Below are 12,641 nucleotides of genomic sequence, written 5' to 3'. Positions count from 1 at the left end.
TTGGCGGGAGCAGACGGGGGTGCTATTCACCATTGAAGGAACAGAAATATCCACTACAAAGGTCCCTGAACAAATCAGTGTCACTGAAATGGCAACAGAGTCAGAGTCACTGAGCAGAGAGGGGCTCTTTGTGTGGCAAGCGCATGCAGATGTAGCGGCCTGAACCCCTGCTCTCATTGCAAAGAGTTGATAAGACAAATATACATTGATACAACCTCCCTGCCACTGAAATTCCACAAGGGTTTTTTTTTTTTTAAACAACACTTCTATGGTCCTATCACTGCAGCAATCATTGCCTGCTTTCCCTCTCTTTTGTGCAAGCATCACCCCAGACTAACTTGCTTTGCAGTGACAACGCAGATCTTTGTCAACAGCGGCCCTGATCCTGCAAGAAAGTCATATAGGAGCATGGGGCCTTTCTGTGCTTATACTGAACTCACTGCGGGATTGGGACCTAAAAAATGCTGTTCTCTAAAGGGACAGAACCATACACAGAACTAATCAAAGCTAGCGAACACTGTCTTAGGTTGAGTTAGGAATGAGAGGGTGGCAGATTTTGGGTTAAAACCAGCAACGTCCCCACCAGGGCAAACATTTGAGTGTACGTTTTTAATGAAATATATAGTGAAAAAGTCTCTGCGTATTGAAAACAGTTAGTGGAGGGGCTGGCAGGCCCTAAAGATTCTCCATATCTGGGCTTATTCCCGGGATCACAAGCATTTGGGAAGGACCCACTTTCTATTTTAAAACAATTCCCTTGAAACATATAAACAATTTTTATACCTAAAAAGTTAGCCAAAAGTTGCTTAAAATTAAAACACAGCAGCCAGGAGAAATCACAAACTGGAAACTGCAGCCCTAAATGAAGGGCAGTTTGCAATCCCTCGAATTTTTAGGGTTGCACTGAACACTGGCCCTAGTATTGCTAAACCACATTCCCTACACATCCCGATGTGTAAACAGTATGCAGGGTATGAAGATCACACGCCCACAGTCCAGGATATGAGTGATGATGCATAGCATGAAGGTCACCTGCAAATGACTTAACCCAAATTGCTACACTGACTCAGGATAATCAAAACTTCCCTCCCCCTTCCAAGTTCCATCAGTCACAAAGGTTCACTCTCATAAGTCTGCAAAATCATTCTTGCATTATCTCATGACAACGCATTATTCCTGTCAGTCTGTGCCTCAGTGACTATTGTGCATGTGTACGAGTGATGCTTTCAGTTCCCCAGGCAGCTTTTCTTCACTCACACACACACACACACACACACACACACCCTGGAGTGCCCTGTAATTGCACCACGACTGTCACCACAGTACAACACTTGAATTAAAAAAGAAATTCAGACTCCGTTCTGTACACCCTGTACAGATGGGGAAAAAAAAGTCTACTTAAATGAACCCATGTGGATGATTTAGTTGGTGTTGATCCTGCTTTGAGCAGGGGGTTGGACTAGATGACCTCCTGAGGGCTCTTCCAACCCTAATATTCTACGATTCTGTGTGCTGCAGATAGATGCAGTTACTAGATCAGTCACACATGCACGCAGAGCTGGGACTACAACCCGGTTCCTTCAGCTCCAAACATCCCGCATCTTAAGCTAAGGGAGAACCGTTAGAGCAAGTAGAAATGGCAGGTCCCTATCTGCTCTGTAGATCAGCCACTAGAGAGTGACAACTCTCTCATTCCAATATACTTGCTTTGCCTAGTTGCCATGATGAGCCTATTTATGCCAACACAAGCAACACGCACAGAGGGTTTTAAAACCAGGACAACCCAGACTTAAGACATTTTTCACCAGGTAACTTCAGAGGGCTTTGGGCCAGGCCCTAGATGAATCCAGGTCTCACCTTCCTTTGAGCCAGTAGTGGCTGCAGCCGCAGCTGTCCCCGAAGCCCGTCCCACGGGGCTGGAGTGTTTCCCAGCCTTGCCGGGAATTTTAAGTCCACTTGGTTTCAGCATGTTTGTCTCGCTCTGTATCTCAAGCTAGTAGCTGCCCGTCTCTCGGAGGGTTTTCCTACTGTCGCCCAGTCAGGCTTCTAGATGACGGACCCCTTCTTCCATCGTCCCAGACCTGGAGAAAAGAAGAGCACACAGACGTCAAACTCAGTTCAGAAAGGAAAGACGGTCTTGCGGATAAGGTACTAGACTGGGACCCAGGAGATCTGGGCTCGTTTCCCACCGCTGTCACACATTCAGATTCACAGCGTTTAAAGCCAGAAGGGACCATTAGCTCATCTAGTCCAGTAGTTCTCAACCAGGGTTCCGCAGCCCCTTGGGGGTCTGTGAGCCCTTACAGGGGGGGCCGCGGAGCTTCGCGGCTGAAACCCGGTGCCCCGAGCCCCAGCGCTGAAGCCAGGAGCAGCGCAGGGCTGAAGCCGGCAGCTCCCCCCCAGCCGGGAGCAGTGCAGGGCTGAAACAGGGAGCCCCTCCACCCCCCTCACTGAAGCTGGGAGCCCACACGCAGCCCCTAGCCACCTCCTGCCTGCACCCGAGCGGTTTTCAGACTTTTTGAACTGAGTCCCCCACTTTGTGTTATATTTTTGGTTGCATCCTCCCACAGCCCAGACAGGCTGGGTGGCCTCCTGAGTGAGTCACGGGAGGGAGGTGGTGCTCCCTCCCTGGACCCTGCTGTGCGGAGCTGGCTCAAGCCCTGCCAGCCCTTACCCCCCCCTAAAATAGAAGTAAAACTATGCCTATGCCCAAGGGTCCCCCCGCCCGGAGCCCTGCGCTCCCTCACCCCGTCCCCACTACCGGGCCCTGGCCTTTTTATAGCATGCTGAGGGGGACCTCAGTAAGAAAAAGGTTGAGAAGCCCTGATCTAGTCTGATCTCCTGCATATCACAGGCCATTAAATGTCACCCCAATGCCCCTACATTGAACCCAATGACTTGTTAAACTGAAGCATTTCAGTCCTCGGGAGCCAGAACTGCTGCATGCCACAAGCAGAGCACAGGAGAGATGAGGTGCCACCCATGCGAAGGACAGGGAAGGGATCAGGTGAGACATGCCCAGATGATCCCAGAAGGTGCTCCATGGTCCATGCTGCAGAGGTGGGGGGGCAGAATTCCTCCCCAACCCCAATGACCAGTTTAACCCTAAGCATACGAGTGAGGGACACCGGCCAGGCACCTAAGAAAGGGGGTTCTCGGTAGCACCTCAGAGCACCGCTCCATGCAGTGTCCCATCTCCAGCACACTCCCTGCATGACCTCAGGCAAGCCAAGCTCTCTGTGCCTCAGTTCTCCATCTGTAAAATGGGGATGCTAAAACTTCCTTTGTCTGCCTCATTTATTTAGCCTGGAAGTTCTTCAAGCCAGGCACTGACTCTCACCCTGCATATGTACAGCACCTACCACAGCAGGGCCCTGGATGCTGCTCTAACCTACTAGGGCGTTGGTCCAAATATCCCAAACCAGGTTTCGAAAGAGCTCACTAAAATTACCCGTCTCTTATCTGAATCCTAAACATTCAAAATTAACCTGCCCAGAGCCAATCCTGCTCCACAACGGAAGTTTTGCTGGGGACGTCATCAGAAACAGGATAGAAGCCTGGCTGCTGGCATGGAAGGCATGAACATTTCTTCTCACTTAGTACTAAGCATTCCCACAGAGCCCCGGAAGCACCATACTAAAAGGATAGCAGCACTGTCAGGACATGGGGAGAAGCACAATGTAAAGAGGCAGCTAGAGCTCATGGATTTATCACAAGACTGGGAACAACGATCTTCTAAGGTGTAGCCCTGGTTCTGACACCGAGTCACTGTAGGGCACTGGTCAAGGAGCTGATCTGGTGTCAGCCCCCCACACCAAAATCCGCGAACACAAGCTGGGTGAACAAGAGGGAGAATTCTGGCAACGCTCCAGAGGCCGCAGCAAGTGGGTGTAGAGAAGAAGGGCACATGGGAGGGGAAAGCACAAAAACAAGGAGAATTCCAAGTCCTGAGTGCTTATAACGACACAGGACGCTTGGAGTACGTTTCAGCAAGGAAGATGTCCACATGCCATCAGCTTAGGGAACCGAGAGAGGGGAATTCATAGTGATGGGGGGAAAACCACCAGAGGTGAAATTTAGAGATGGGAGAGTCCTATTAGGCCATCTAGTTCCTCCTCCAAAGGCACGGCACGATTGTTCTCACAGTATTTTTCCTCCTATTATTTTATCCAATCTCGTTTCAAGCAGAGCTTCCAGCACTTCTCTTGGGAGACCAAGCCACAGTCTAATAGTTCACACTGTCATATTCAGCCTAAATGCTTCCTTTATTAATGAAGTGCTGTTACTCCTAGTTATACCCATTCTCTACTGCACTCCACTCCACCCACATCACCCTGGTCTTATTTTTCATCTACGTGATTTGATGTTGCATTTGGGAGGGATTTATGCTATGAATTGTAGCAGAAAAGCTGTTTAAATCCATCCTCAGGACCCAGGTTCACAGGGTGGGTAGGTGAAGGAGGGGGGGAAGAGAGAGATTTAACAATAATTTAAGACAGAAGAAAGAAGCCTCACACTTTATCAGCCTCATAACAGAGGAAGCCTCAGAATCCAGGGTTTTGCAGTTACAGCCAAGCTAATTATAGGAAGTTTATAATTTATTCCCTGAGTTCAGCCTGCTCTTCTGTTTTGCAGATTATCTGTGAACAGACTTGGATGCATTCATTCATCATTTGCAATGGTGAGAATACCGTGCAAGCATATTGCAGCCGATGGGTTTTTCCATTAACTATTTGCGTCAACTAAATCTTTAACTATTCAGTGTTCCTGGGGTGCAATTGGCCGCATAAGTCACATGATATTGTTTCTACTCCCTGCTGGGATTGACCGTTTTTAAAAAACAAAACAAAAACTGGAGAAGGGAAACCAAAGGGTTTCAAGATGATCGCTCAAGCGCTTCTGGCAGAAACCTCTGTGCAAACCCATTTTGGGAGGGTTTTACTTTCAAAACACTCGATCAATGCTCACAAGCAAATGAACACCAAGGAAATTCCTGGTTTCATTTGGGGCCTGAGTCTCAACCGAGCGCCTCTCCCATTAAAATACCAAAATAAGTCCACCTAGTTTTCAAAAGACATCAGCATGATCAGCTCTTAAGAATCTGGCCAGGAGGGTCACAATGGGAGTCTGCTGGGTGCCGGGCACTTTGGAAAATCTGGTCTTTAGGGAGGCGCCTACATGGGAATGGAGCTCTTTTGAAAAATCTGACTTTAATTATGGGCACTGAGCCCTTGAAGATCTGCCACTCATGTAAACAGATTGGAAATGCCTCACGTATTCCTTTCCCCCTTCCCACACACGATCACATTTGCTCTGGTTACAGCGCTTAGCTTTTCAACGCAACCCCATGAAAGTGAAGGAGACTGGCATTCTCCCGGTGCAACCATCTTAAAATCCCCGCCTCCCTCTGGGGAGACATTAGGCCTGCCAGCTTGGATTCTTTTGCTTTCATTTTTCCTCTTCCGAGATGATGCAGACCATGGGGATTTTCTAAATCTCAACTAAATTCTTCCCCGGTCCTTTCCGACTAAAATCAATGGCTCTGTGTGTTCCCACAGCCAAGAGAAAACACCCCCGGAATACGCGATATGAAAGTCCCTTTCTGACAGCAGAAATTTTATATTCTCTCTTTACAGCCAAAGAGAAGAAGATGAATCTGCGTTACCTCGGCACACTTGCAGTCATAGGAAAAAGGGAAATAGCTGCCAGCTAAGTGCAGACACAGAAAACAGCTTTCTATAAAAGCAACGCACCAGAGTACATAACCCCGGACAGAATTGCTTCAGAAGAATCCTAGTTAATCATCAAAGCAGCATGAGTAAAGGAGGATGCAATGATGGATTTGCTATTACTTTGCACCCCTGTTACAGGAAGCGTTTGTTTAAGATTGGAGAGCAAGCGAGAGTGGGAAAGCAGGAGTGAGAGAACAAATAAAAGGGCCTAGATGGCCTTTGTCAGCTTTGTTGGCCGAGTTCTGCTGCAGGAGCCCCTGCTGATGAGCCGCTCTGCTCTCCTCAGTAAGCATGAAGCCCTGCCCCCCATATCCGACCCCGCCCCAGCTTGGCTTCCCATTGAAGGTAAGCATGAGGTGCAAAATTCACATCCTGAATCCAACCTCTCCTCCCACCCCCCTTTCAAATCAATGGGATATTCCAATCCCAGGCTTCGGTTCAGCTCATCAGTGAGAGACCGGGTCAGCCACAGAATACAGATCTCGGTTTGCAAGCAACCGTCACAGATGCATGTGGGATTTGGAAACAAAATATCCTCCGAAGCACTGGCCATACGTTCCATAAAACGTAAAGGCAAAATTTATCAGTGTGGACGCCTACAATTTAGATTCCTAAATCCACCTTTAAGCAACGAAACAAAAGTAGCCTGATTTTTTCCTCTTATGGCTATGCATGCCCACGTTTGCAGGATCAGGGCCCGAAAGCAAAAATATATAAAGAAAAAGTAGCCAAAGGTCCCAGCTCACCAGTACTGACGGGAAAAAGAGACCAATCCATGCAACATGCTGCCTATGAATACAATGTGCTGTCTGAGAAGTGGTAGAAAACAGACATTATAAAATACTGACTCATGGGAGTAACCACAACTTCAAATGGGACTGCTTGTATAAGTAACAATTAACAGGGTCAGATCCTGGTTCTCATTTTAAGCTCTTCCCTGCTGAACAACCTTTAGAAACCCAACAGCTCGTGCTGTTGAAATATGTGTAATACGCCAGCTTTCCACACACAAGTACAATGTACGGGGAATGCCAGGAAACCAGAATGTGACCCTCTAAGGGGGAAGCCAAGGGAGTAAATAGCCTCTCATTCATTTTTAGGGCTCTCGTGACCATGCAGAGACACAGTTGCATTATGCTCAAAGGCTCTGGCACTTTTAACAGTAAAGAGGCAGCTTGTGAAGCAAAACACACACACACACTCCTCTATTCACAGCTGCTTTGCTAATGAAGTAACCTTGACTCCGGACACCCTAACGGCAAATTCATTTTGTGCTTGTGAGATGCATCCCCCCATCTACTATGGCTAAAAGATAAATGAAATTCCAAATGCTGGCAGATCATCTGGGCAAACAAACATGTTGCAGGACGTTCCCCAGTGTAAAATCCCCTTATGTATGTTTTTAAAATGAAAGCTGAGATTCTCACTTAATAAAACCCCAGGTCCTGGAGTCATGTTAAGTAGAACACCAAATATTGCTAGACCTGAGATGAAATGAAGAGTTATCAACACCAGAAACAACGTGTAACTGTTGATGGGGAGGGGAGAGGGAAGGGAGAGCACAATTTAAAGGTTTTGTGGGTTGCAGTAGAGTTCAGGGCAAAGCATATAAATCCTGGCAGAAATCGGGGTGAGGGGGAACACATGACCCCTCCCCATTCATCAGCTCTGATCAACACCATCTCTGATTTTTGCCCTTTGCACTTGGTTCAGCTTGGCCTTTGCAAACAATCCGTCTGTTTCGCTTTCTAGTTCTCAGGCACTAGCCCAATCCCGCTGCAGCAATACAGAGGAAAAAGTTAACAAAAAAACCTTTCCCATGTAATTTTTTGAAGTGACGCAAAAAAAAAAAAGTTTTGTTTTGCTAATCCATTGCAGATGGAAGGGCACTGAGTTGAGAGGTGTGATTGGGTGGGGTGGTCCCAGTGGTACGAGGACTAGCTCACTATGCTCCTTGTGTCTCCGGTCCATGGGTTAGTGGTAGTCCAGGACTGCTTTAATATCAAGTCATTTATTGAAGATCCCATTACTTAAAATATGCACATAAGACCCAGAAGAGCAACAAGGTGGACAAAGATGTCACGGCAGCTGCAGACAAACTCTATGGGCTTTCGAGTAGCTTGAAGAGAAGGAATAAAGGAAAAGTTTACCACTAAATATTGCCTCTGTATTGAAGAGGATTACAGGGGATGAAAGAGTCACATGAACGAACCTGTTTCGTTACTTGGCGGTGTGCTCTCCTCTGCAGCTAGGAGTGTACCTGGCATTAATAACACGCTAAGCTACCTTGCTTCCTGATAGATGTGCAAATGGGTTCTTGGGAGAGACCCTACCAAGAGAAGCAAGATTCTTTGTGCACATGTGGGTCGTACTCTCTCAGCCAAGGGAGAGGGGGGAAAAGAACCACAAAGCAAACATCTGATCTGAAGCACTTATTCCCAAAAGGATGGAAATAAGCCATTTTCAGATGTTAAGTTCCAGTGTGGCATCCAATACTGCAAGGACTATTGGGAGGACGGAATAACTTAGGAGCCTAAGTCTCAGTGCAAGTTAATGGGACTTAGGATCCTAAATTACATGCTTTTGAAAAGTCTCCCCTTATGTTTACAGAGGGACAGGCTCCTTGCTCCCGGTCATCTTTGCCATTTCTGAAAGCTGTTCCCCCACTTGGTTGGAAGTAAGCTGAAGTTGGTAATCTTCCAGGCATGCTACAAAAGACCCGTTTGATATAGTTTTTGGAGAGGGCTACGGGTATACGTCCTATAATGAAGAAGGGATGAAAAGGTCTCTCTTTAGATGGCAGCTGGCTGAGTTCCTGCTGGAGGAGAACTTAATGCTGCTGGGACTTTATGGTGTTAATGCTGGTAGGGCACCTGAAGACTTGGGTAGGTTTCCTTCTTATTTCAAATCTGACTGAATAATCCCTGTGGACCGAATGCATTTGGGATTACTCAAAAGGATGGAAAAAACGGATGTAAATATTTAGGGCTTGGACTGCCCAGATGTAGGAGAGCTCAACACGCAGCTGCCCCAACCACGCCTAGCTCTCATGGCTAGGGAAATCCAGAGATTTATGAGGCTCTGGGTCACACCACTTATTAAGTGTGTTCTGCAGAATGAATGACTTACATGAGGGACGTTATTTATTGCTAATTCTGCTATTACTTTATCATGTAGCACTGATAGAACTTGACTTAAAAAAAAAAAAAGAATGCATCAGTGACTAGCTAAGTAATTTTTATTCTATGCTCCCTTTAAACCAAAAATCTTATTGGGGTGGGAAGGGGCATCTCAATTTTTTTAAACATGTGACTTAAGTTGGCTGGTTTAAACAATTTTGGGGTGAAAAATTACATTTATCTTTATAAATAGGAATTTTTTCATAGAATCACAGAAATGTAAGGCTGGAAGGGACCTCAAGATGTCAGCTAGTCCAGCCCCCTGCACTAAGGCAGGACCAAGTACACCTGAGATCTCTGACAGGTGTTTGTCCAACCTGCTCTTAAAAACCTCCGATGACGGCAATCCCACAACCTCCTTAGGTAACCAGGAAAAGGGTGAGGAAAAAGGAGGGTGGGGGGAAGGAAACCAACATTTTTTTTTTTTTGAAAAATCACATATATGAAAGTGGTAATGACAAAAATTCAAAGTGAAAAAATGGTTCCTTTTAACAACCGTGCAGAATGAAAATTACTCCAATTTTTTTGAAATTTTGAAGGGTTTTTTTTTTTGCTAATTTTTCTGCCCTTTTTTAACCAGCTCTACTTTTCGCTAATAAAACAACTAAACAGGTTACTGGTATATCATTCATTTTATAAAAAAGTTAAGTCATATCCTACGCTGTAGTCATAACCTACTGCAAATCTCCCACTGATACTCTTTACACTGCTCCCAGAAGTGTGCCAGATGCTTCAGAGAAATGCAAAGACCTGGGGGAGGAGGGAAGTGGGGCAATTTGCCCTGGGCCCCGGAGGGACTCCCACGAGAATATAGTATTCTATAGTATTGCAACTTTTTTTTTTTTTTAATGGAAGGGGCCTCTGAAATTGCTTTGCCCCAGGCCCCCTGAATCCTCTGGGCGGCCCTGGGTGAGCAATGTATATGCATATAGAATAGAACATGATATCCTGACTCTATTAAGTCAATGGCAAAATTCCCATGGATTTCCAAAGGGAGCATGAATGAGATCCTTGCCCTGCCCCAAAGTCTTATTTGCTGATGCAACACAATGAATGAGAGTCGCTGAAAACGTGGCGTGAAGCAGAAGAACATGGGACTCCCAGTTACGGTGCACAAACACATCTTGCTGCCCACCCAATCACAGAGTATAGGCCAACAGAGGGGAAAACTCTGCCCTCAGATCGTCACAGCACAGAGTTTAACAAAACAGAACAAAAAACCCCACTCTCCCTACATGCAGGGAATTGCCTTTGTTACCACAGGAATCCTGCACAGTTCAGAATATCCGAACTCACCATACGTACCAAAGAGCAGAATTTGCCTTGAGAGTGAAGTAATTCTGAAGGCGAGGCTCAAACTGTCCAGGCCTTCGTGAGGGACAGGAAATGAAGCCGGTCAAAATAAAGAGGATGATTTGATAAAGCCAAATTGCAGCTTTGCTGATATCAAAGGAAAAAGCAGATGCTGAAAACAGAGAGCAGCTTTATCTTGCTGCAGATTTAATTCCATAAATTGTTCCATCTGATCCAACGTGGTCATGCAGTCACCTTTTTGCTTCTCTAATAAAGTTACTGACCGCTTGTCTACACTACACAGTACTCGTTTGGCAAACACAAGCTTCTCCCTTTCCCTGGTTAGGAGTCAAAAATTTCTTGATATAGTCATAAGGATTTGTTGCCTTCACACTGCTCTCGCCACATCTTCTTTATCCAGGTTTTCTGATATTTAGTGCATAGTGCAATAGGAAATCCTAGATGTATCTTAAGGGGCTTTTTGCATTTTTTGCTTAGTTCTTCTATGCATTTATACCGCACTAATCACTGTGCTGTCTAGGCATCCACAGAGACAAAAGAAAACACTATCAAAGGAAAAAATGAGAGACTATTACCTAATACTGTGTACTAAAAATACCCACAAAACAGAAACTAAACCAAAGAGAAAAAACACAGGCTAAGGAGACTCAGACTCCTCATCATAAACTAACTGGGGAATAAGTATGAGCCTGGGCCTGCAGTTAACAGATTCAAAAATCTCCATTGCAGTCAACGGGGATGCGTACTCCCCATGCTGGCAACATGCTTATTGAAAACTGAAGGATCAGCCCCTTAGATAGCAGTAATGTAAACAACACAAATGAGACTGTGCTAGTTAGGGTGACCAGATGTCCTGATTTTATAGGGACAGTCCCAATATTTGGGGCTTTTTTTTTTTTAATATGGGCTCCTATTATCCCCCACCCCCTGTCCTGATTTTTCACATGTGCTATCTGGTCACCCTAGTGCTAGTAGAAGTCCAAACCATCCCCCACCCATGGGGAAAATCCAAGGGAAGGGCCTGGAAACCGCATGACCTCCAACTCCTTGGCACCCTCCCATGGATGGAGTGGGGTTCTCGTCTCTAGAGTGGGGCTGGGATTTGGCACCAACAGGCCACATGAGGAAGGGACTGAATGCTCCAAAAGATGCCATGGGTCCTGCCATGCATCCTTGTGGGGCAAGAGGAGCAATGGTACAACCACAGCAGGCAGGCAAGGCATGTCCTACTCGTTTAATTAGTGCAGGACATCTTAGGCTTGATCCAGTGACTACTGAAATCAATGGAAAGATTTGCATAGACATCAATGGTCAAGCCCAAGTTTTTCATAAAACGGGGCTGGGTTGTTTCTTTACAAATTTTTGATGGAAAATACTTACCATTTATCACCCAGCCCTATTTAGAAAGAGCCCGGTAGGAGACAGAACAGTGGGCAGAGTCCCAGGGAGGCAGTTAGAGAGGTATGATAAATACAGTCCATCATACAGCTCAGCAACTTACCATTCATGGCATACCCTTTTAGATCTGACTCTTTCTGTAATTAAATACATGCCATAACATACACAAGGTGTACCGCATGGCAGAGTAAATCCTCCAGTAGAAAACCTCACGTTGGGAATTTCCTGGCTTTTGACTGTTTCATTTAACACAGCATCAAAGTTTGCTCAGTTATTCGTCATATCTTGGGCTCATGCACGTGGCTTGATTTGTTCATGGCTGGTAGTCTAACCTCTGCCCTGGGTTTTGATTATGAAATGAAGGTCTTTTTTCCACCCATGCACCCAACCCCGTCCCACTTTGCAGAGTGGAATTGAAAGGCAGGTGCAACGTAAGAGAGGAAAATATGACAGCAATGGGGATGATGAACAGAATTGCAGTTTCGCTCGACTCTGAACATTTAAAACAAACGTCGGCTCTATGAGAGCATTTCCTTTCTGGAATTCATTTTCCTCTTTTACCTGGCAGGAGGAGAGCTCCTTTGAAGTCAATAGAGCTGCAGCAGTTTAAGCCACAGAGAATTTGGCCAAAAGAGAATAAGGAATTCAGAAAGTTTAGAGGGAGGATACACTTCTGTTTACCCAGAGGCAGCAAAGAATCACTTTAAAACAGCAGGCTACATTCTGACCCACTTTAGACCCCACAGATGGGTGCAAGATAAGGAAGTATTTAGCCCAGTGGGTTTATATTAAAGGTCAGATTGAAAGTCTTACTGCTGAAAGGTTTGATGCCTCCAACTTCAAGATGGAGATTGGACAGCAAAGCTCAGACAGGTTCTTCTTTCTAAGAGCAGTTTAAGGAATTAAGTTGTATGTGTATGGAAAGAAAGGGGAGCAAGTGTAACTTGCCTCACCTGCTCTCCCTTGCATACGTCTGGTAAATTCACCCTCGTGAGGGTCGAATCCTGAGAGTAGTTCC

At 45.9% G+C, this 12,641-nt stretch overlaps 1 protein-coding gene across 2 annotated transcripts in view; it reads right to left on the bottom strand.

Annotated features, from left to right (window-relative positions):
- The window catches only part of CLIP2 (CAP-Gly domain containing linker protein 2), a 127,905-nt gene that overhangs the window by 99,492 nt on the left and 15,772 nt on the right, over positions 1-12,641 (bottom strand). For both annotated transcript variants that reach the window (XM_039507617.1, XM_039507618.1), the window contains exon 3: positions 1,858-2,081. In XM_039507617.1, the coding sequence (XP_039363551.1) occupies positions 1,858-1,969 (112 nt within the window). In that variant the 5' untranslated portion in view covers positions 1,970-2,081. The remainder of the gene's footprint in view (positions 1-1,857; positions 2,082-12,641) is intronic.

This window comes from Mauremys reevesii, linkage group 20 (genome assembly GCF_016161935.1).
Source record: "Mauremys reevesii isolate NIE-2019 linkage group 20, ASM1616193v1, whole genome shotgun sequence".
In the NCBI taxonomy this organism is placed as follows: Eukaryota; Metazoa; Chordata; order Testudines; family Geoemydidae; genus Mauremys; species Mauremys reevesii.
Note: the sequence above shows the minus strand (reverse complement) of the source record. Positions and strands in the feature narration are given on the sequence as shown.